We start from the raw sequence: 25,352 nt of genomic DNA, 5'->3' as shown, positions 1-25,352 counted from the left end.
ATAATCCCATTCAACATTAAACATGGGAGGTCTTTAGAAATGTTTCTGTTTCTACTATCTATTTTAATAATTTTAATTTACCACCATGATGTTTGTATGTAACGTTTGTGACGAATGTGCTCTGTTGAATTTGTGTTTGTTGTTGTTGCCTTGTGCAAGATAGCCGTGGTGTTGCTAATGCTAAGCTAACAGGCTAACCGTCCAGACACCGTGCAGTTAGCCATGGTGTTGCTAATGCTAAGCTAACAGGCTAACCGTCCAGACACCGTGCAGTTAGCCGTAGTGTTGCTAATGCTAAGCTAACAGGCTAACCGTCCGTGCACTGCAGTATGAAATGTTGCTAATGCTAAGCTAACAGGCTAACAGGCAGTATGAAGTGAGTGCTGCTGCTGTGGTGTTGCTAATGCTAAGCTAACAGGCAGTATGCTGGTCCCCTCCGGTGCACTTTAACCATAGTAATAATAATAATAATAATAATAACTTTAGCGAGCTTCACGAGGCTGCAGCGTGTGTGTGTGTGTGTGTGTGTGTGTGTGTCCATGGAGCAGAGTGTCGCTGGGGGACAGCAGTGACTGACAACCAGGTTTGGGACATTTCGTTTACAAACTGTAGTTGTACTGTTAGTTGTGGTGTCTGTCGCGTGTTAAAGTACAGTACTGTACTGTACTGTACTGTACTGTACTGTACTGTACTGTACTGTACTGTACTGTACTGTACTGTACTGTACTGTACTGTACTGTACTCCCTGGCCTCTGTGTCTGTGTGTTAGGCTGCACAACAGTGACACTTGGTGGTGACAATATGCTATTTCTGTGCTTGGACCCAGAGACACAGCCAGGGACACAGCCAGGGACACAGGGACACAGCCAAGGACCCAGACAGGGACACAGCCAGGGACCCAGCCAGGGACACAGCCAGGGACACAGCCAGGGACACAGGGACACAGCCAGGGACCCAGACAGGGACACAGCCAGGGACACAGCCAGGGACACAGCCAGGGACCCAGCCAGGGACCCAGCCAGGGACACAGCCAGGGTCACAGCCAGGGACACAGCCAGGGACACACATAGCTGTCTATAGGAGTGGTTGCACGTTGATAGCTTGAAGATCTGCAACGTGTATTAGAACTGTCTTTTTCCCCATTTTTTCCCTCCAGTTTTCCCCCTCTTTACCTGATTGATACATTTCATAGTAAATAGTTTAGTATTTAGTATTAATAATGTAATACATTGATACATTTCAAGTACAGCTCAATACAAATAAAATACTGTTAGCTGTGAGTGGATGACACCATAAAGCATTACACTTGTACAGTTCGATACAATAGGATTTCAATCCCTGAGAAAGCACCATGGCTTGTTTCCATTTCGGTCCTTCATATTCATTCATATTCAAAAATAAAAGTGCGTTGCATTGCGTTTTAATTTTATTGTTGTTGTGTTCACATTAATATGGTTGCGTTTAGGTTGTCACTATGAGTGGACAGAGTGTGTCTTCAGCAGCCCCTAGTGGACAGAGACAGAGTGTGTCTCCAGCAGCCAGTAATGGCATTACTCCACTTCAACAGATGGTGGCGTCCTGCTCCGGAGCCATCCTCACTTCACTGTTGGGTGAGTTAACCTCAATCATGTAACCTGTCAGTCACAATGTCTCTCTCTCTCTCTCTCTCTAGACTACAGCGAGCCAGCACTCAGCGCAGCCTCTAGACCAGGGGTTCCCAACCCGTGGGTCGCAACCCCTCAGGGGGTCGCCAAAATATTTTGGGGGGGGTCCCCATTTTCGATTATATCTGGTTTCAGTATTAATTTATGATATATTTTCTCTATTATTAAGGTTATTTTTGCAGTCAGTTTGTATTGGTGGTGAGGAGGGGGGCGGGACGGGGGTCATGAGACATGGTCAAAGCATTTCCGTGGGTCCCCAGAGGGGTCCCCAGAGGGGTCCCCAGCCAGAAAGGTTGAGAACCCCTGCTGTAGACTACAGCGAGGCAGGCTGCTGCAGCCAGCACTCAGCGCAGCCTCTAGACTACAGCCTCTAGACTACAGCCTCTAGACTACAGCTAGCCAGCGCTCAGCGCAGCCTCTAGACTACAGCCTCTAGACTACAGCTAGCCAGCGCTCAGCGCAGCCTCTAGACTACAGCCTCTAGAGTACAGCCTCTAGACTACAGCCTCTAGACTACAGCCTCTAGACTACAGCTAGCCAGCGCTCAGCGCAGCCTCTAGACTACAGCCTCTAGACTACAGCCTCTAGACTACAGCTAGCCAGCGCTCAGCGCAGCCTCTAGACTACAGCCTCTAGACTACAGCTAGCCAGCGCTCAGCGCAGCCTCTAGACTACAGCCTCTAGAGTACAGCCTCTAGACTACAGCCTCTAGACTACAGCCTCTAGACTACAGCTAGCCAGCGCTCAGCGCAGCCTCTAGACTACAGCCTCTAGACTACAGCCTCTAGACTACAGCTAGCCAGCGCTCAGTGCAGCCTCTAGACTACAGCCTCTAGACTACAGCTAGCCAGCGCTCAGCGCAGCCTCTAGACTACAGCCTCTAGACTACAGCTAGCCAGCGCTCAGCGCAGCCTCTAGACTACAGCCTCTAGACTACAGCTAGCCAGCGCTCAGCGCAGCCTCTAGACTACAGCCTCTAGACTACAGCTAGCCAGCGCTCAGCGCAGCCTCTAGACTACAGCCTCTAGACTACAGCTAGCCAGCGCTCAGCGCAGCCTCTAGACTACAGCCTCTAGAGTACAGCCTCTAGACTACAGCCTCTAGACTACAGCCTCTAGACTACAGCTAGCCAGCTCTCAGCGCAGCCTCTAGACTACAGCCTCTAGACTACAGCTAGCCAGCGCTCAGCGCAGCCTCTAGACTACAGCCTCTAGAGTACAGCCTCTAGACTACAGCCTCTAGACTACAGCCTCTAGTCTACAGCTAGCCAGCTCTCAGCGCAGCCTCTAGACTACAGCCTCTAGAGTACAGCCTCTAGACTACAGCCTCTAGACTACAGCCTCTAGTCTACAGCTAGCCAGCTCTCAGCGCAGCCTCTAGACTACAGCCTCTAGAGTACAGCCTCTAGACTACAGCCTCTAGACTACAGCCTCTAGACTACAGCTAGCCAGTGCTCAGCGCAGCCTCTAGACTACAGCCTCTAGACTACAGCCTCTAGACTACAGCCTCTAGACTACAGATAGCCAGCGCTCATCGCAGCCTCTAGACTACAACAAGCCAGCGCTCAGCGCAGCCTCTAGACTACAGCCTCTAGACTACAGCCTCTAGACTACAGCCTCTAGACTACAGCTAGCCAGCGCTCAGCGCAGTCTCTAGACTACAGCCTCTAGACTACAGCCTCTAGACTACAGATAGCCAGCGCTCAGCGCAGCCTCTAGACCAGGGGTTCTCAACCCCTCTGGGGGGTCGCCAAATTATTTTGGGGGGTCCCCAAATTATTATTAAAAAATAAATAAATAAACGTAATGGCTGGAAAATGGAAATGAAGAGTTTACATAGCACATGCATACACTTTCCCTTATAATGATTATATCTGGTTTCAGTATTCATTTATGATGTATATTCTCTATTATTAAGGTTATTTTTGCAGTCAGTTTGTATTGGTGGTGAGGAGGGGGGTGGGACGGGGGTCGCGAGACACGGCCAAAGCATTTCCGGCGGTCCCCAGAGGGGGTCCCCAGCCAAAAACGTTGAGAACCCCTGTATCAGACGGGCCCCCGCTCTCCAGTCGCTAGTCGCGCTAGAATTAATAAAACCTCCTGTTGTTGTTGTCGATCGCCATCGAGTGTTTTGGCTACATTTAGCTGCTACATCCACATCCAGGATAACATCCGGTCCGTCGGTAAAAGTGCTCCGCTGCTATACATCGCTGGGTTAAATAACCCCCGGCAATAGAGCGTCGCAGTCCCGCCTCCTACCCTGGACCAGGAAATGAACTGGAGCTTCGCGCCAGTTCAGTCTCTATACTCTATGGTTATTATAGATTTCATATAGCCAAAATAATATGAAATAATGTAGAGCATTTTCTTTTTATTCTAGTTTATTTTGCTAGCTTTAGTTATAATAATCATTTCTTCTTCTGTTTTCTACATGAATAATATAACCACATTATAACCATATAAAATGAAATGGGAGTTAAATGCTGCAATTTGTAAAAATTACACAATATGACTCCTATAACGTGGTTGAAGTGGGACTCATAAAATGTCCCTGGGACTCATTTCTAAAAGACCATCCCTGCATCCTGGGACTCATTTCTAAAAGACCATCCCTGCATCCTGGGACTCATCTCTAAAAGACCATCCCTGCATCCTGGGACTCATTTCTAAAAGACCATCCCTGCATCCTGGGACTCATTTCTAAAAGACCATCCCTGCATCCTGGGACTCATTTCTAAAAGACCATCCCTGCATCCTGGGACTCATTACATTGAAAAGTTAACCTATTTATATCACTGCCGATCAAATCAGCTGGACGCACATACTCGCTAAAAACACAAACCCACTGGTGTGTGTGTGTGTGTGTGTGTGTGTGTGTGTGTGTGTGTGTGTGTGTGTGTGATGTCTGCAGTCACCCCATTGGATGTGGTGAAGATCAGACTTCAAGCTCAGAAGAATCCCTTCCCCAAAGGTACGCAAGAGAAGTCAATGTTTTGTAATATTTCATGTATTAATATCATTATCGTTGGTATCATACAGGGCCGGATCTACCATATGGGCACTTTGGGCACGTGCCCAGGTGCCCTTGGGCACCAGGGGCCCCTGGTGCCCTGGTGCCCTTGGGCACCAGGGGCCCCTGGTGCCCAGGTGCCCTTGGGCACCAGGGGCCCCTGGTGCCCAGGTGCCCTTGGGCACCAGGGGCCCCTAAGAAAAAAAAATCCCTGCTAATCCGAATGAAATTGATTGAAACCTTTATTTATTCTCGATAGAGCATTGAGGTTCTCCCTCATTTCCAATGCTGCCGAGATTACATACAAGACATAAAACACAAATCAAACCTTCATGTAAGGAGAGACATCATTATACAGACATTGAGACAAAACACAAGTTAAAAACAGTTACATATTGAGGTAGGGAGGTTCAAAAGCAGGTTATTAAATTGACCATAGGATATTGGGGTGTTAATTTTCAATGTTTGTTGTAAAGTGTTCCATGTGGTGGGGGCATCGAAGCAAAAAGCTGATTTACCTAATTCAGATTGGACGGATGGGACCTCTAGAGAAAGCCATTCACTTGAACGGGTCTGGCGGGTATTTCTTTTCCATTGTAACAGCAGTGTGATGTATGGAGGTAGCTTCCCATCAATGGCTTTAAAAATAAACTGGTGCCAGTGCATGGTTCTCCTCTCAGAGAGGGAAGACCAACCTACTTTATCGTAAAGGGTGCAATGGTGAGTGTTATAGTTTTCACCTGTAATAAACCTTAGTGCTGAGTGATAAACTGTATCTAGGGGTAGAAGAGTGGTAAGGGCAGCATTTCTATAAATAACATCACCGTAGTCCAGAACTGACATGAAAACAGCATCAACAACCCTTTTCCTACAGATCATTGGGAAGTTAGCTTTATTTCTATAGAGAAAACCAATTTTCTGCCTTAACTTGGTGGTAAGGTCAGTGATATGGTGTTTAAACGTAAATGTTTTCATCAAGCCAGATTCCCAGATACTTATATTCAGTGACTCTGTCGATAGAGGATCCATTGATTGTGTGTGTGTGTGTGTGTGTGTGTGTGTGTGTGTGTGTGTGTGTGTGTGTGTGTGTGTGTGTGTGTGTGTGTGTGTGTGTGTGTGTGTGTGTGTGTGTGTGTGTGTTTGTGATGTTTTCCAGGGAAGTGCTTCGTCTACTGCAACGGCCTGATGGACCACATCTGTGTGTGTGAGAACGGGAACTCCAGGGCCTGGTATAACAAACCCCCTGGACACTTCACCGGCACCCTGGTAAACATTATTACTGTTACTGTTACACCCTGGTAAACACTATTACTGTTACACCCTGGTAAACACTATTACTGTTACACCCTGGTAAACACTATTACTGTTACTGTTACACCCTGGTAAACATTATTACTGTTACTGTTACACCCTGGTAAACACTATTACTGTTACTGTTACACCCTGGTAAACACTATTACTGTTACTGTTACACCCTGGTAAACACTATTACTGTTACACCCTGGTAAACACTATTACTGTTACACCCTGGTAAACACTATTACTGTTACTGTTACACCCTGGTAAACACTATTACTGTTACACCCTGGTAAACACTATTACTGTTACTGTTACACCCTGGTAAACACTATTACTGTTACTGTTACACCCTGGTAAACACTATTACTGTTACTGTTACACCCTGGTAAACACTATTACTGTTACACCCTGGTAAACACTATTACTGTTACTGTTACACCCTGGTAAACACTATTACTGTTACTGTTACACCCTGGTAAACACTATTACTGTTACACCCTGGTAAACACTATTACTGTTACACCCTGGTAAACACTATTACTGTTACTGTTACACCCTGGTAAACACTATTACTGTTACACCCTGGTAAACACTATTACTGTTACACCCTGGTAAACACTATTACTGTTACACCCTGGTAAACACTATTACTGTTACACCCTGGTAAACACTATTACTGTTACTGTTACACCCTGGTAAACACTATTACTGTTACTGTTACACCCTGGTAAACACTATTACTGTTACACCCTGGTAAACACTATTACTGTTACACCCTGGTAAACACTATTACTGTTACTGTTACACCCTGGTAAACACTATTACTGTTACACCCTGGTAAACACTATTACTGTTACACCCTGGTAAACACTATTACTGTTACACCCTGGTAAACACTATTACTGTTACACCCTGGTAAACACTATTACTGTTACACCCTGGTAAACACTATTACTGTTACTGTTACACCCTGGTAAACACTATTACTGTTACACCCTGGTAAACACTATTACTGTTACACCCTGGTAAACACTATTACTGTTACACCCTGGTAAACACTATTACTGTTACACCCTGGTAAACACTATTACTGTTACACCCTGGTAAACACTATTACTGTTACACCCTGGTAAACACTATTACTGTTACACCCTGGTAAACACTATTACTGTTACACCCTGGTAAACATTATTACTGTTACTGTTACACCCTGGTAAACACTATTACTGTTACACCCTGGTAAACACTATTACTGTTACTGTTACACCCTGGTAAACACTATTACTGTTACACCCTGGTAAACACTATTACTGTTACACCCTGGTAAACATTATTACTGTTACTGTTACACCCTAGTAAACACTATTACTGTTACACCCTGGTAAACACTATTACTGTTACTGTTACACCCTGGTAAACACTATTACTGTTACTGTTACACCCTGGTAAACACTATTACTGTTACTGTTACACCCTAGTAAACACTATTACTGTTACACCCTGGTAAACACTATTACTGTTACTGTTACACCCTGGTAAACACTATTACTGTTACTGTTACACCCTGGTAAACACTATTACTGTTACTGTTACACCCTGGTAAACACTATTACTGTTACTGTTACACCCTGGTAAACACTATTACTGTTACTGTTACACCCTGGTAAACACTATTACTGTTACACCCTGGTAAACACTATTACTGTTACACCCTGGTAAACACTATTACTGTTACTGTTACACCCTGGTAAACACTATTACTGTTACTGTTACACCCTGGTAAACACTATTACTGTTACTGTTACACCCTGGTAAACACTATTACTGTTACTGTTACACCCTGGTAAACACTATTACTGTTACTGTTACACCCTGGTAAACATTATTACTGTTACACCCTGGTAAACATTATTACTGTTACACCCTGGTAAACACTATTACTGTTACTGTTACACCCTGGTAAACATTATTACTGTTACACCCTGGTAAACACTATTACTGTTACTGTTACACCCTGGTAAACATTATTACTGTTACACCCTGGTAAACACTATTACTGTTACTGTTACACCCTGGTAAAGACTATTACTGTTACACCCTGGTAAACACTATTTGTTATGTTTAGTAAGTGTGACCCAAGTGCACAGCAATAGAGGAGGCGTTTGTTCAAAGGTAGTTCAGGTTTATTCACAAACAGGGGGAAGGAGTGGGAAATGTAGTAGAAGGGTGGTGGCTCTCCAGGTTGGCCAAACAGCGTGGGAATCCAAGCACTGGGGAGGAGGAGGAGAGGAAGCGTCAGTCTTCAGAGAACAACAATAAACTGGGAAAGTTGTGTAAAGCTAAAAGTGTAACTAGCACTATAACTCAGTTTAACAACACAATAAGCTTTGCCTGTACTTTACCATACATGTTGACATGTGAAGCTCTGGCGTGGAATGAAGGGCAGGCTGGGCTTTTGTAGAGGCAGTGCTTGATTGCAGGATGGAAGACAGGTGCAGATAATTGGTGAAGGAGAGCAGGTGTGCTGAGTTGAGCCATGGAGTAGTCAGAGAGGGGGGAGTGGCTAAGCAGTGCTTGCATGTGAAGGTGAGGAGGAGTGAGCCGTAACAGGACCCCCCCTCCGAGGGGCGCCTCCTGGCGACCTCCCGGGGGCGTCGGGGTTGGCCCTGTAGAAGTCCCGAAGGAGAGAGGGATCCATGATGAGCTTTCTGGAGATCCAACTGCGTTCCTCGGGGCCATACCCGTCCCAGTCCGCCAGAAACTGGAAACCTCGACCTCTGCGCCGAACCTTCAGCAGCCGCCGAACTGTCCACTGGGGATGCCCGTCGACCATCTGAGGTGGCGGAGGAGCAGGGGCAGAGGGCATGAGAGGGCTCGAGGACACAGGCTTGATCTTGGACACGTGAAACACGGGATGTACACGCAGGGAGGCCGGGAGCTTGAGACGCACAGCCGCCGGACTCAGGACGTGATCAATCTCGAAGGGACCGACATACCGGGGAGCCAGCTTCCTGGAGGACACCTGGAGCGGTAGGTCGGCAGAGGAGAGGTAGACACGTTGCCCAGCCTGGTACACCGGAGCAGGGATGCGGCGACGGTTGGCTCCACGGCAGGAACGCTCGTTGGAGCGAAGCAGGGCGGCGCGGACTTTCTTCCACACGCGCCGACAACGACGGAAGTGGGCCTGGACAGACGGGACAGAGGCCTCAGATTCCTGGAGAGAGAACAACGGGGGTTGGTAACCCAGAGAGGCTTCGAAAGGGGACCTGCCAGTGGCGGCGCAGGTAAGGGCATTGAGTGAGTATTCCACCCAGGGTAGATCCTTGCTCCAGGAGGTGGGGTGGAGAGCAGAGACACAGCGGAGGGCCGACTCCAAGCTCTGGTTGGTCCGCTCAGCCTGGCCGTTGGACTGTGGGTGGTATCCCGAGGAGAGGCTAACGGTGGCGCCGATCTCCTTACAGAAGGCTCGCCAGACCTGGGACGTGAACTGTGGACCTCTGTCACTGACAATGTCACTGGGAAGCCCATGAAGGCGGTAGACATGCTGGGTGAGGAGTGCAGCCGTCTCCGCAGAGGATGGGAGCTTTGGGAGCGCCACCAGGTGCACTGCCTTAGAAAACCGGTCCACCACAGTGAGGATGATGGTGTTCCCATGGGAAGGGGGAAAACCGGTCACAAAGTCCAAGCCAATGTGAGACCAAGGGCGGGTGGGCACAGGGAGTGGGCGAAGAAGGCCAGCGGATGGCTGGTGTGACGCCTTGGCACGGGAGCAGGTGGCGCAGGCAGCGACAAACTCCCGGACGTCAGTCCTCATAGACGGCCACCAAAACCTCCGGCTCAGGAAGGAGAGGGTGCGCTGATACCCGGGGTGGCAAGCAAACTGGCTGGAATGGCCCCACTGCAGCACTCGAGACCGCACCGAATCGGGCACGAAGAGCCGGTGGCGAGGACCATTGTCTGGGCCGGGTTCAGCTTGTTGGGCCCGTTTGACCTCAGCTTCAATGTTCATGGTGACCGCCCCTATGATACAAGAAGCCGGAACGATGGGCTCAGGCTCGGCTGAGGACTTCTCCGGAGCATGGAGTCGAGATAAGGAATCAGCCTTGGTGTTACTGGAGCCAGGTCTGTAGGTGATGGTGTAGCTGAACCTATCCAGGAACTGTGCCCACCGTGCCTGGCGAGAGTTGAGGCGCTTGGCCCCCCGGATGAAGGTTAGGTTCTTATGGTCGGACCAGACCACCGTGGGCTCTTCAGCGCCCTCCAGCCAGTGGCGCCACTCCTCAAAGGCTGCCACCACAGCTAGCAGCTCCCTATTCCCAATATCGTAGTTCTCCTCGGCTGGGTCAAACCGGCGAGAGAGAAAGGCACAGGGGTGTAGCTTCTGGTCCTTTACCGACCGCTGGGATAAGACAGCCCCTAGACCGATGTCAGAAGCATCTGCCTCCACTATGAATGGCCTGGAGGGGTCTGGATGGAGAAGGACAGGGGCTGTGGTGAAGTGCTCCTTGAGGGCAGCAAAAGCGGCACCGGCAGCGGGCGTCCAGACGTAAGGACGCAGAGTGGAGGTGAGTTGAGTAAGAGGGGCAGCTATGCGACTGTAGTTCCGAATGAAACGGCGGTAGAAATTAGCAAACCCGAGGAAACCTTGGAGCTGTCTGCGGGTCGTGGGTTGCGGCCAGTCGACGACGGCTTGGACCTTGTGGGGGTCAGGACGGATACAGCCTTCCTCCACAATAAGTCCAAGGAACTCCACAGAAGGCGAGTGAAAGACGCATTTCTCAGCCTTAATGTACAGGCGATTCTCCAAGAGGCGCTGGATGACCAGACGGACATGCTGGATATGCTCCTCAATGCCCCGGGAGAACACCAGGATGTCATCAAGGTAAAGGACCACGAATACCTCTAGCATGTCCCGGAGCATGTCGTTCATGAGGGCCTGAAAGACTGAGGGGGCATTTGTGAGACCAAAGGGCATGACCAGGTATTCGTAGTGTCCACGGGGGGTCTTGAAAGCGGTCTTCCATTCATCCCCTTTACGGATACGCACAAGGTGGTACGCGTTCCGGAGATCCAACTTAGTGAAGATGGTAGCACCGACAAGGGGTTCAAAGTTGGAGCTCATGAGGGGGAGAGGATACTTGTTCTTGATGGTGATGTTGTTGAGCTGCCTGTAGTCTATACAGGGCCTCAGGTCCCCACCCTTCTTCTTGACGAAGAAGAAGCCCGCTGCCACCGGGGATGTGGATGGACGTATAAGACCCTCAGCCAGACAGCCATTAATGTAACTGTCCATAGCTGCCTTCTCAGGTAGTGAGAGGTTGTAGAGGCGACTGGCTGGAAGCGGAGCGTCAGGACGGAGCTCGATGGCACAGTCGTAGGGGCGGTGGGGGGGAAGCGTGCATGCTCGCTCCTTACTGAATGCCTCACCCAGGTCGTGGTACTCAGGGGGAACCCTGGAAAGATCAGGAGGAGCACGACTGGGTCGTTCAGGCAGAGAAGGTGTCTGGGCAGACCGAAGGCAGCGGGCGTGGCAGGGAATGCTCCAGCTGAGAATGCGGCCTGAACTCCAACAGACGTGAGGGTTGTGGAGTTCCAGCCAAGGTCTGCCTAGGATGAATGGGGTGTCAGGGGAGACGATGACGTAGGGGCGGATGCTCTCTACATGATTTCCTGAGACAGTGAGGGTGAAAGCCTCGCATTGGTGTGTAACAGGACCCATGGGGTGGCCATCCAAAGCGAACGCCGAGAGGGACTTCTCCAGAGGCACAATGGGGAGTCCAACCCTCTGGGCGTAAAGTTGGTCCACAAAGCTCTCATCAGCCCCAGAGTCTATCAGAGCAGGAACGGTGAGCGTGCGCCCTGACCAGGCAAGAGTGACAATGAACCTGGACTTGCTGGAGCGGGACAGGGGGTCGGACAGGCGGCTCACTCGGAACCCCCGAGCGGGTGAGCCCTGTCTTTTGGCAGCCGGCCTGAGGAGGCTCTGGAATGTAGGATGGGGCAATAGTCAACAGAGTGTGCTGAGCCGGCACAATACATGCAGAGCCCCTGTAGTCTTCTGTGATCACGTTCAGCATTGGTCAAGCGGGCTCGGCCCAACTGCATAGGCTCCTCACCAGCAAATGTAGAGAGAACAGGGAGAAGAGCAGGCCGGTTAAGGCTGGCTGGAGGCGAGGTAGAGGAAGGCGAGGAAGCAGCAGGACGAAACTGGTGAGCCTTCTCACGCTTGCGCTCCCGGTGACGTTCATCAAGCGAAATAGAGAGGGAGATGAGTTGGTTCAACGTGGCGGGCTTCTCTCTACCAGATAAGGCATCCTTCACAGGCTCTGCCAAGCCCCGCCGGAAAGCACTAAACAAGGCAGGCTCGTTCCATTGGCAACGAGCTGCTAGAATGCGAAACTCTGTGGCAAACTGTGCCACAGAGCCAGAACCCTGCTGGAGGGTGGAAAGAACTGAATCTGCATCCTGCCCATGGACATCATGATCGAAAACAGTCTTGAACTCCTCCTTAAATGCAGCATAGTCATGCATGTAAGGTGCAGAGCCCTCCCGACTAGCCATCACCCACCGGCGAGCCTGCCCTGTGGTTAGGTTAGCGATGTAGGCAATGCGGGCGGGGGCAGTGGAGTACATACTGGGTTGAAGGGCAAAAATGTACTCACACTGCATGATGAATTCACGGCAGAAGGCGAAAGATCCGTCATAAAGAGCCGGTGCCACCAGATGGGGCTCCCGAGTAGGGGGCGTCTCGGGCTCAGGGGCCGGGTTTGGAGCAGGCCCAGACTGGGCAGAAGCAAGTGGAAGGAGTCGAGCACTGAGTGCAGCAACCTGGTCAGCGAGACTCTGGACCACGGCAGTGAGCTGGTCCACCTGGGCTTGTTGTTGATTGGCCTGGGACTGTTGACGAGTCGCAACCCCTTGGAGATCCTCTTTAATACTTATGACTGCAATAGAAGCCTCCTTTAATAGGCGAGAGTGTTCGCCCAAGACTTGGCCCTGGGCCTGAAACGTCTTCTCCATGCTGGCTGGGTCCCGATGGCCAGAGCTTACTGTTATGTTTAGTAAGTGTGACCCAAGTGCACAGCAATAGAGGAGGCGTTTGTTCAAAGGTAGTTCAGGTTTATTCACAAACAGGGGGAAGGAGTGGGAAATGTAGTAGAAGGGTGGTGGCTCTCCAGGTTGGCCAAACAGCGTGGGAATCCAAGCACTGGGGAGGAGGAGGAGAGGAAGCGTCAGTCTTCAGAGAACAACAATAAACTGGGAAAGTTGTGTAAAGCTAAAAGTGTAACTAGCACTATAACTCAGTTTAACAACACAATAAGCTTTGCCTGTACTTTACCATACATGTTGACATGTGAAGCTCTGGCGTGGAATGAAGGGCAGGCTGGGCTTTTGTAGAGGCAGTGCTTGATTGCAGGATGGAAGACAGGTGCAGATAATTGGTGAAGGAGAGCAGGTGTGCTGAGTTGAGCCATGGAGTAGTCAGAGAGGGGGGAGTGGCTAAGCAGTGCTTGCATGTGAAGGTGAGGAGGAGTGAGCCGTAACACTATTACTGTTACTGTTACACCCTGGTAAACACTATTACTGTTACTGTTACACCCTGGTAAACACTATTACTGTTACTGTTACACCCTGGTAAACACTATTACTGTTACTGTTTCACCCTAAATACAAAGATAATACACCATTGCACATAAAAACGACTCCAGGGTGTCTAATGAAGTACTGGCACCTCATAAACACATGAAAAACTGGAAAAATACAAAAGTTGTGGCACTCCATCTTTAACTTTGAGGGGCCACATTCTAAGTGAAGGTGGGGGCCGCATGTGGCCCCCGGGACCATGTATGTTGTACACATCAAAGTGGCATAAAAAACAGATAAGATGGAAAAACAAAGTATGTAAAATAAGCGAAGCCTTCTCTCTCTGTGTCCAGGATGTCTCCATCACTAAGTCTCTCTCTGTGTCCAGGATGTCTCCATCACTAAGTCTCTCTCTGTGTCCAGGATGTCTCCACTAAGTCTCTCTCTGTGTCCAGGATGTCTCCATCACTAAGTCTCTCTCTGTGTCCAGGATGTCTCCACTAAGTCTCTCTCTGTGTCCAGGATGTCTCCATCACTAAGTCTCTCTCTGTGTCCAGGATGTCTCCATCACTAAGTCTCTCTCTGTGTCCAGGATGTCTCCACTAAGTCTCTCTCTGTGTCCAGGATGTCTCCACTAAGTCTCTCTCTGTGTGTCCAGGATGTCTCCACTAAGTCTCTCTCTGTGTCCAGGATGTCTCCACTAAGTCTCTCTCTGTGTCCAGGATGTCTCCATCACTAAGTCTCTCTCTGTGTCCAGGATGTCTCCACTAAGTCTCTCTCTGTGTCCAGGATGTCTCCACTAAGTCTCTCTCTGTGTCCAGGATGTCTCCACTAAGTCTCTCTCTGTGTCCAGGATGTCTCCATCACTAAGTCTCTCTCTGTGTCCAGGATGTCTCCATCACTAAGTCTCTCTCTGTGTCCAGGATGTCTCCACTAAGTCTCTCTCTGTGTCCAGGATGTCTCCACTAAGTCTCTCTCTGTGTCCAGGATGTCTCCACTAAGTCTCTCTCTGTGTCCAGGATGTCTCCATCACTAAGTCTCTCTCTGTGTCCAGGATCTCTCCACTAAGTCTCTCTCTGTGTCCAGGATGTCTCCACTAAGTCTCTCTCTGTGTCCAGGATGTCTCCACTAAGTCTCTCTCTGTGTCCAGGATGTCTCCACTAAGTCTCTCTCTGTGTCCAGGATGTCTCCACTAAGTCTCTCTCTGTGTCCAGGATGTCTCCATCACTAAGTCTCTCTCTGTGTCCAGGATGTCTCCATCACTAAGTCTCTCTCTGTGTCCAGGATGTCTCCACTAAGTCTCTCTCTGTGTCCAGGATGTCTCCACTAAGTCTCTCTCTGTGTCCAGGATGTCTCCACTAAGTCTCTCTCTGTGTCCAGGATGTCTCCACTAAGTCTCTCTCTGTGTCCAGGATGTCTCCATCACTAAGTCTCTCTCTGTGTCCAGGATGTCTCCATCACTAAGTCTCTCTCTGTGTCCAGGATGTCTCCACTAAGTCTCTCTGTGTGTCCAGGATGTCTCCATCACTAAGTCTCTCTCTGTGTCCAGGATGTCTCCATCACTAAGTCTCTCTCTGTGTCCAGGATGTCTCCATCACTAAGTCTCTCTCTGTGTCCAGGATGTCTCCACTAAGTCTCTCTCTGTGTCCAGGATGTCTCCACTAAGTCTCTCTCTGTGTCCAGGATGTCTCCACTAAGTCTCTCTCTGTGTCCAGGATGTCTCCATCACTAAGTCTCTCTCTGTGTCCAGGATGTCTCCATCACTAAGTCTCTCTCTGTGTCCAGTTTGTCTCCACTAAGTCTCTCTCTGTGTCCAGGATGTCTCCACTAAGTCTCTCTGTGTCCAGGATGTCTCCACTAAGTCTCTCTCTGTGTCCAGGATGTCTCCACTAAGTCTCTCTCTGTGTCCAGGATGTCTCCACTAAGTCTCTCTCTGTGTCCAGGATGTCTCCACTAAGTCTCTCTCTGTGTCCAGGATGTCTCCACTAAGTCTCTCTCTGTGTCCAGGATGTCTCCACTAAGTCTCTCTCTGTGTCCAGGATGTCTCCACTAAGTCTCTCTCTGTGTCCAGGATGTCTCCATCACTAAGTCTCTCTCTGTGTCCAGGATGTCTCCACTAAGTCTCTCTCTGTGTCCAGGATGTCTCCACTAAGTCTCTCTCTGTGTCCAGGATGTCTCCATCACTAAGTCTCTCTCTGTGTCCAGGATGTCTCCATCACTAAGTCTCTCTCTGTGTCCAGGATGTCTCCACTAAGTCTCTCTCTGTGTCCAGGATGTCTCCACTAAGTCTCTCTCTGTGTCCAGGATGTCTCCACTAAGTCTCTCTCTGTGTCCAGGATGTCTCCATCACTAAGTCTCTCTCTGTGTCCAGGATGTCTCCATCACTAAGTCTCTCTCTGTGTCCAGGATGTCTCCACTAAGTCTCTCTCTGTGTCCAGGATGTCTCCACTAAGTCTCTCTCTGTGTCCAGGATGTCTCCATCACTAAGTCTCTCTCTGTGTCCAGGATGTCTCCATCACTAAGTCTCTCTCTGTGTCCAGGATGTCTCCACTAAGTCTCTCTCTGTGTCCAGGATGTCTCCACTAAGTCTCTCTCTGTGTCCAGGATGTCTCCATCACTAAGTCTCTCTCTGTGTCCAGGATGTCTCCACTAAGTCTCTCTCTGTGTCCAGGATGTCTCCATCACTAAGTCTCTCTCTGTGTCCAGGATGTCTCCACTAAGTCTCTCTCTGTGTCCAGGATGTCTCCACTAAGTCTCTCTCTGTGTCCAGGATGTCTCCATCACTAAGTCTCTCTCTGTGTCCAGGATGTCTCCATCACTAAGTCTCTCTCTGTGTCCAGGATGTCTCCACTAAGTCTCTCTCTGTGTCCAGGATGTCTCCACTAAGTCTCTCTCTGTGTCCAGGATGTCTCCATCACTAAGTCTCTCTCTGTGTCCAGGATGTCTCCACTAAGTCTCTCTCTGTGTCCAGGATGTCTCCACTAAGTCTCTCTCTGTGTCCAGGATGTCTCCACTAAGTCTCTCTCTGTGTCCAGGATGTCTCCATCACTAAGTCTCTCTCTGTGTCCAGGATGTCTCCACTAAGTCTCTCTCTGTGTCCAGGATGTCTCCACTAAGTCTCTCTCTGTGTCCAGGATGTCTCCACTAAGTCTCTCTCTGTGTCCAGGATGTCTCCACTAAGTCTCTCTCTGTGTCCAGGATGTCTCCATCACTAAGTCTCTCTCTGTGTCCAGGATGTCTCCATCACTAAGTCTCTCTCTGTGTCCAGGATGCCTTCATCACTAAGTCTCTCTCTGTGTCCAGGATGTCTCCATCACTAAGTCTCTCTCTGTGTCCAGGATGTCTCCATCACTAAGTCTCTCTCTGTGTCCAGGATGCCTTCATCACTAAGTCTCTCTCTGTGTCCAGGATGTCTCCATCACTAAGTCTCTCTCTGTGTCCAGGATGTCTCCACTAAGTCTCTCTCTGTGTCCAGGATGTCTCCATCACTAAGTCTCTCTCTGTGTCCAGGATGTCTCCACTAAGTCTCTCTCTGTGTCCAGGATGTCTCCACTAAGTCTCTCTCTGTGTCCAGGATGTCTCCATCACTAAGTCTCTCTCTGTGTCCAGGATGTCTCCATCACTAAGTCTCTCTCTGTGTCCAGGATGCCTTCATCACTAAGTCTCTCTCTGTGTCCAGGATGTCTCCACTAAGTCTCTCTCTGTGTCCAGGATGTCTCCACTAAGTCTCTCTCTGTGTCCAGGATGTCTCCATCACTAAGTCTCTCTCTGTGTCCAGGATGTCTCCACTAAGTCTCTCTCTGTGTCCAGGATGTCTCCACTAAGTCTCTCTCTGTGTCCAGGATGTCTCCACTAAGTCTCTCTCTGTGTCCAGGATGTCTCCACTAAGTCTCTCTCTGTGTCCAGGATGTCTCCATCACTAAGTCTCTCTCTGTGTCCAGGATGTCTCCATCACTAAGTCTCTCTCTGTGTCCAGGATGCCTTCATCACTAAGTCTCTCTCTGTGTCCAGGATGTCTCCATCACTAAGTCTCTCTCTGTGTCCAGGATGTCTCCATCACTAAGTCTCTCTCTGTGTCCAGGATGCCTTCATCACTAAGTCTCTCTCTGTGTCCAGGATGTCTCCATCACTAAGTCTCTCTCTGTGTCCAGGATGTCTCCACTAAGTCTCTCTCTGTGTCCAGGATGTCTCCATCACTAAGTCTCTCTCTGTGTCCAGGATGTCTCCACTAAGTCTCTCTCTGTGTCCAGGATGTCTCCACTAAGTCTCTCTCTGTGTCCAGGATGTCTCCACTAAGTCTCTCTCTGTGTCCAGGATGTCTCCACTAAGTCTCTCTCTGTGTCCAGGATGTCTCCACTAAGTCTCTCTCTGTGTCCAGGATGTCTCCACTAAGTCTCTCTCTGTGTCCAGGATGTCTCCATCACTAAGTCTCTCTCTGTGTCCAGGATGTCTCCATCACTAAGTCTCTCTCTGTGTCCAGGATGTCTCCACTAAGTCTCTCTCTGTGTCCAGGATGTCTCCACTAAGTCTCTCTCTGTGTCCAGGATGTCTCCATCACTAAGTCTCTCTCTGTGTCCAGGATGTCTCCATCACTAAGTCTCTCTCTGTGTCCAGGATGTCTCCACTAAGTCTCTCTCTGTGTCCAGGATGTCTCCACTAAGTCTCTCTCTGTGTCCAGGATGTCTCCATCACTAAGTCTCTCTCTGTGTCCAGGATGTCTCCATCACTAAGTCTCTCTCTGTGTCCAGGATGTCTCCACTAAGTCTCTCTCTGTGTCCAGGATGTCTCCACTAAGTCTCTCTCTGTGTCCAGGATGTCTCCATCACTAAGTCTCTCTCTGTGTCCAGGATGTCTCCATCACTAAGTCTCTCTCTGTGTCCAGGATGTCTCCACTAAGTCTCTCTCTGTGTCCAGGATGTCTCCACTAAGTCTCTCTCTGTGTCCAGGATGTCTCCACTAAGTCTCTCTCTGTGTCCAGGATGTCTCCACTAAGTCTCTCTCTGTGTCCAGGATGTCTCCACTAAGTCTCTCTCTGTGTCCAGGATGTCTCCACTAAGTCTCTCTCTGTGTCCAGGATGTCTCCACTAAGTCTCTCTCTGTGTCCAGGATGTCTCCATCACTAAGTCTCTCTCTGTGTCCAGGATGTCTCCATCACTAAGTCTCTCTCTGTGTCCAGGATGCCTTCATCACTAAGTCTCTCTCTGTGTCCAGGATGTCTCCATCACTAAGTCTCTCTCTGTGTCCAGGATGTCTCCATCACTAAGTCTCTCTCTGTGTCCAGGATGCCTTCATCACTAAGTCTCTCTCTGTGTCCAGGATGTCTCCATCACTAAGTCTCTCTCTGTGTCCAGGATGTCTCCACTAAGTCTCTCTCTGTGTCCAGGATGTCTCCATCACTAAGTCTCTCTCTGTGTCCAGGATGTCTCCACTAAGTCTCTCTCTGTGTCCAGGATGTCTCCACTAAGTCTCTCTCTGTGTCCAGGATGTCTCCATCACTAAGTCTCTCTCTGTGTCCAGGATGTCTCCATCACTAAGTCTCTCTCTGTGTCCAGGATGCCTTCATCACTAAGTCTCTCTCTGTGTCCAGGATGTCTCCACTAAGTCTCTCTCTGTGTCCAGGATGTCTCCACTAAGTCTCTCTCTGTGTCCAGGATGTCTCCATCACTAAGTCTCTCTCTGTGTCCAGGATGTCTCCACTAAGTCTCTCTCTGTGTCCAGGATGTCTCCACTAAGTCTCTCTCTGTGTCCAGGATGTCTCCACTAAGTCTCTCTCTGTGTCCAGGATGTCTCCACTAAGTCTCTCTCTGTGTCCAGGATGTCTCCATCACTAAGTCTCTCTCTGTGTCCAGGATGTCTCCATCACTAAGTCTCTCTCTGTGTCCAGGATGCCTCCATCACTAAGTCTCTCTCTGTGTCCAGGATGTCTCCATCACTAAGTCTCTCTCTGTGTCCAGGATGTCTCCATCACTAAGTCTCTCTCTGTGTCCAGGATGTCTCCACTAAGTCTCTCTCTGTGTCCAGGATGTCTCCACTAAGTCTCTCTCTGTGTCCAGGATGTCTCCATCACTAAGTCTCTCTCTGTGTCCAGGATATCTCCATCACTAAGTCTCTCTCTGTGTCCAGGATGTCTCCATCACTAAGTCTCTCTCTGTGTCCAGGATGTCTCCATCACTAAGTCTCTCTCTGTGTCCAGGATGTCTCCATCACTAAGTCTCTCTCTGTGTCCAGGATGTCTCCATCACTAAGTCTCTCTCTGTGTCCAGGATGTCTCCATCACTAAGTCTCTCTCTGTGTCCAGGATGTCTCCATCACTAAGTCTCTCTCTGTGTCCAGGATGTCTCCATCACTAAGTCTCTCTCTGTGTCCAGGATGCCTTCATCAAGATCGTCCGAGTGGAAGGAGTCAGATCTCTGTGGAGTGGACTTCCTCCAACGCTGTGAGTCTCCTAACTCCACTAACTCACTCCAGATCTGAGAGAGAGAGAGAGACTCTCTAAAGGCTAAACTAAAGAATATTTGGTTGCCGTTGGATAATATTTGGTTGGTTGGTACCATTAGGAGAGATAACATGGTGTTGGTACCATTAGGAGAGATAACATGATGTTGGTACCATTAGGAGAGATAACATGGTGTTGGTACCATTAGGAGAGATAACATGATGTTGGTACCATTAGGAGATATAACATGTTGGTACCATTAGGAGAGATAACATGGTGTTGGTACCATTAGGAGAGATAACATGGTGTTGGTACCATTAGGAGAGATAACATGGTGTTGGTACCATTAGGAGATATAACATGTTGGTACCATTAGGAGAGATAACATGGTGTTGGTACCATTAGGAGAGATAACATGGTGTTGGTACCATTAGGAGAGATAACATGTTGGTACCATTAGGAGAGATAACATGGTGTTGGTACCATTAGGAGAGATAACATGGTGTTGGTACCATTAGGAGAGATAACATGTTGGTACCATTAGGAGAGATAACATGGTGTTGGTACCATTAGGAGAGATAACATGGTGTTGGTACCATTAGGAGAGATAACATGTTGGTACCATTAGGAGAGATAACATGATGTTGGTACCATTAGGAGAGATAACATGGTGTTGGTACCATTAGGAGAGATAACATGGTGTTGGTACCATTAGGAGAGATAACATGTTGGTACCATTAGGAGAGATAACATGGTGTTGGTACCATTAGGAGAGATAACATGTTGGTACCATTAGGAGAGATAACATGGTGTTGGTACCATTAGGAGAGATAACATGGTGTTGGTACCATTAGGAGAGATAACATGTTGGTACCATTAGGAGAGATAACATGATGTTGGTACCATTAGGAGAGATAACATGGTGTTGGTACCATTAGGAGAGATAACATGGTGTTGGTACCATTAGGAGAGATAACATGTTGGTACCATTAGGAGAGATAACATGGTGTTGGTACCATTAGGAGAGATAACATGATGTTGGTACCATTAGGAGAGATAACATGATGTTGGTACCGTTAGGAGAGATAACATGATGTTGGTACCGTTAGGAGAGATAACATGGTGTTGGTACCATTAGGAGAGATAACATGTTGGTACCATTAGGAGAGATAACATGGTGTTGGTACCATTAGGAGAGATAACATGATGTTGGTACCATTAGGAGAGACAACATGATGTTGGTACCATTAGGAGAGATAACATGGTGTTGGTACCATTAGGAGAGATAACATGGTGTTGGTACCGTTAGGAGAGATAACATGGTGTTGGTACCATTAGGAGAGATAACATGGTGTTGGTACCATTAGGAGAGATAACATGATGTTGGTACCGTTAGGAGATATAACATGATGTTGGTACCATTAGGAGAGATAACATGTTGGTACCATTAGGAGAGATAACATGTTGGTACCATTAGGAGAGATAACATGGTGTTGGTACCATTAGGAGAGATAACATGATGTTGGTACCATTAGGAGAGATAACATGGTGTTGGTACCATTAGGAGAGATAACATGTTGGTACCATTAGGAGAGATAACATGTTGGTACCATTAGGAGAGATAACATGTTGGTACCATTAGGAGAGATAACATGGTGTTGGTACCATTAGGAGAGATAACATGGTGTTGGTACCATTAGGAGAGATAACATGGTGTTGGTACCATTAGGAGAGATAACATGGTGTTGGTACCATTAGGAGAGATAACATGATGTTGGTACCATTAGGAGAGATAACATGGTGTTGGTACCATTAGGAGAGATAACATGGTGTTGGTACCATTAGGAGAGATAACATGGTGTTGGTACCATTAGGAGAGATAACATGTTGGTACCATTAGGAGAGATAACATGTTGGTACCATTAGGAGAGATAACATGATGTTGGTACCATTAGGAGAGATAACATGGTGTTGGTACCATTAGGAGAGATAACATGATGTTGGTACCATTAGGAGAGATAACATGTTGGTACCATTAGGAGAGATAACATGTTGGTACCATTAGGAGAGATAACATGTTGGTACCATTAGGAGAGATAACATGTTGGTACCATTAGGAGAGATAACATGGTGTTGGTACCATTAGGAGAGATAACATGGTGTTGGTACCATTAGGAGAGATAACATGGTGTTGGTACCATTAGGAGAGATAACATGGTGTTGGTACCATTAGGAGAGATAACATGATGTTGGTACCATTAGGAGAGATAACATGGTGTTGGTACCATTAGGAGAGATAACATGGTGTTGGTACCATTAGGAGAGATAACATGGTGTTGGTACCATTAGGAGAGATAACATGTTGGTACCATTAGGAGAGATAACATGTTGGTACCATTAGGAGAGATAACATGATGTTGGTACCATTAGGAGAGATAACATGGTGTTGGTACCATTAGGAGAGATAACATGGTGTTGGTACCATTAGGAGAGATAACATGGTGTTGGTACCATTAGGAGAGATAACATGTTGGTACCATTAGGAGAGATAACATGTTGGTACCATTAGGAGAGATAACATGGTGTTGGTACCATTAGGAGAGATAACATGGTGTTGGTACCATTAGGAGAGATAACATGGTGTTGGTACCATTAGGAGAGATAACATGTTGGTACCATTAGGAGAGATAACATGTTGGTACCATTAGGAGAGATAACATGTTGGTACCATTAGGAGAGATAACATGTTGGTACCATTAGGAGAGATAACATGTTGGTACCATTAGGAGAGATAACATGTTGGTACCATTAGGAGAGATAACATGTTGGTACCATTAGGAGAGATAACATGTTGGTACCATTAGGAGAGATAACATGGTGTTGGTACCATTAGGAGAGATAACATGTTGGTACCATTAGGAGAGATAACATGTTGGTACCATTAGGAGAGATAACATGGTGTTGGTACCATTAGGAGAGATAACATGTTGGTACCATTAGGAGAGATAACATGTTGGTACCATTAGGAGAGATAACATGTTGGTACCATTAGGAGAGATAACATGTTGGTACCATTAGGAGAGATAACATGGTGTTGGTACCATTAGGAGAGATAACATGGTGTTGGTACCATTAGGAGAGATAACATGGTGTTGGTACCATTAGGAGAGATAACATGGTGTTGGTACCATTAGGAGAGATAACATGATGTTGGTACCATTAGGAGAGATAACATGGTGTTGGTACCATTAGGAGAGATAACATGGTGTTGGTACCATTAGGAGAGATAACATGGTGTTGGTACCATTAGGAGAGATAACATGTTGGTACCATTAGGAGAGATAACATGTTGGTACCATTAGGAGAGATAACATGATGTTGGTACCATTAGGAGAGATAACATGGTGTTGGTACCATTAGGAGAGATAACATGGTGTTGGTACCATTAGGAGAGATAACATGGTGTTGGTACCATTAGGAGAGATAACATGTTGGTACCATTAGGAGAGATAACATGTTGGTACCATTAGGAGAGATAACATGGTGTTGGTACCATTAGGAGAGATAACATGGTGTTGGTACCATTAGGAGAGATAACATGGTGTTGGTACCATTAGGAGAGATAACATGGTGTTGGTACCATTAGGAGAGATAACATGATGTTGGTACCATTAGGAGAGATAACATGGTGTTGGTACCATTAGGAGAGATAACATGGTGTTGGTACCATTAGGAGAGATAACATGGTGTTGGTACCATTAGGAGAGATAACATGTTGGTACCATTAGGAGAGATAACATGTTGGTACCATTAGGAGAGATAACATGATGTTGGTACCATTAGGAGAGATAACATGGTGTTGGTACCATTAGGAGAGATAACATGGTGTTGGTACCATTAGGAGAGATAACATGTTGGTACCATTAGGAGAGATAACATGTTGGTACCATTAGGAGAGATAACATGGTGTTGGTACCATTAGGAGAGATAACATGGTGTTGGTACCATTAGGAGAGATAACATGGTGTTGGTACCATTAGGAGAGATAACATGGTGTTGGTACCATTAGGAGAGATAACATGATGTTGGTACCATTAGGAGAGATAACATGGTGTTGGTACCATTAGGAGAGATAACATGGTGTTGGTACCATTAGGAGAGATAACATGGTGTTGGTACCATTAGGAGAGATAACATGTTGGTACCATTAGGAGAGATAACATGTTGGTACCATTAGGAGAGATAACATGTTGGTACCATTAGGAGAGATAACATGTTGGTACCATTAGGAGAGATAACATGTTGGTACCATTAGGAGAGATAACATGGTGTTGGTACCATTAGGAGAGATAACATGGTGTTGGTACCATTAGGAGAGATAACATGGTGTTGGTACCATTAGGAGAGATAACATGGTGTTGGTACCATTAGGAGAGATAACATGGTGTTGGTACCATTAGGAGAGATAACATGTTGGTACCATTAGGAGAGATAACATGGTGTTGGTACCATTAGGAGAGATAACATGGTGTTGGTACCATTAGGAGAGATAACATGGTGTTGGTACCATTAGGAGAGATAACATGGTGTTGGTACCATTAGGAGAGATAACATGGTGTTGGTACCATTAGGAGAGATAACATGTTGGTACCATTAGGAGAGATAACATGTTGGTACCATTAGGAGAGATAACATGTTGGTACCATTAGGAGAGATAACATGTTGGTACCATTAGGAGAGATAACATGTTGGTACCATTAGGAGAGATAACATGGTGTTGGTACCATTAGGAGAGATAACATGTTGGTACCATTAGGAGAGATAACATGGTGTTGGTACCATTAGGAGAGATAACATGGTGTTGGTACCATTAGGAGAGATAACATGGTGTTGGTACCATTAGGAGAGATAACATGGTGTTGGTACCATTAGGAGAGATAACATGATGTTGGTACCATTAGGAGAGATAACATGGTGTTGGTACCATTAGGAGAGATAACATGGTGTTGGTACCATTAGGAGAGATAACATGGTGTTGGTACCATTAGGAGAGATAACATGATGTTGGTACCATTAGGAGAGATAACATGGTGTTGGTACCATTAGGAGAGATAACATGGTGTTGGTACCATTAGGAGAGATAACATGTTGGTACCATTAGGAGAGATAACATGATGTCGGTACCATTAGGAGAGATAACATGATGTTGGTACCATTAGGAGAGATAACATGTTGGTACCATTAGGAGAGATAACATGTTGGTACCATTAGGAGAGATAACATGTTGGTACCATTAGGAGAGATAACATGATGTCGGTACCATTAGGAGAGATAACATGGTGTTGGTACCATTAGGAGAG

The 25,352-nt window shown here is 47.5% G+C and overlaps 1 protein-coding gene across 1 annotated transcript in view; it reads left to right on the top strand.

Annotated features, from left to right (window-relative positions):
• The first annotated feature begins 406 nt into the window (after window positions 1-406).
• LOC306924274 (mitochondrial glutathione transporter SLC25A40-like) overlaps window positions 407-25,352 on the top strand; it is a 48,515-nt gene continuing 23,569 nt past the window's right edge. The window contains exons 1-5 of the mRNA XM_079502723.1: window positions 407-583; window positions 1,466-1,610; window positions 4,575-4,634; window positions 5,830-5,939; window positions 19,925-19,992. Coding sequence (XP_079358849.1) covers window positions 1,475-1,610; window positions 4,575-4,634; window positions 5,830-5,939; window positions 19,925-19,992 — 374 coding nt within the window. The 5' untranslated portion in view covers window positions 407-583; window positions 1,466-1,474. The remainder of the gene's footprint in view (window positions 584-1,465; window positions 1,611-4,574; window positions 4,635-5,829; window positions 5,940-19,924; window positions 19,993-25,352) is intronic.

The sequence above is a fragment of the Electrona antarctica genome (genome assembly GCF_951216825.1).
Source record: "Electrona antarctica genome assembly, chromosome: 6".
Classification (NCBI taxonomy): domain Eukaryota; kingdom Metazoa; phylum Chordata; class Actinopteri; order Myctophiformes; family Myctophidae; genus Electrona; species Electrona antarctica.
This window is presented reverse-complemented; position numbering and strand designations above follow the sequence as displayed.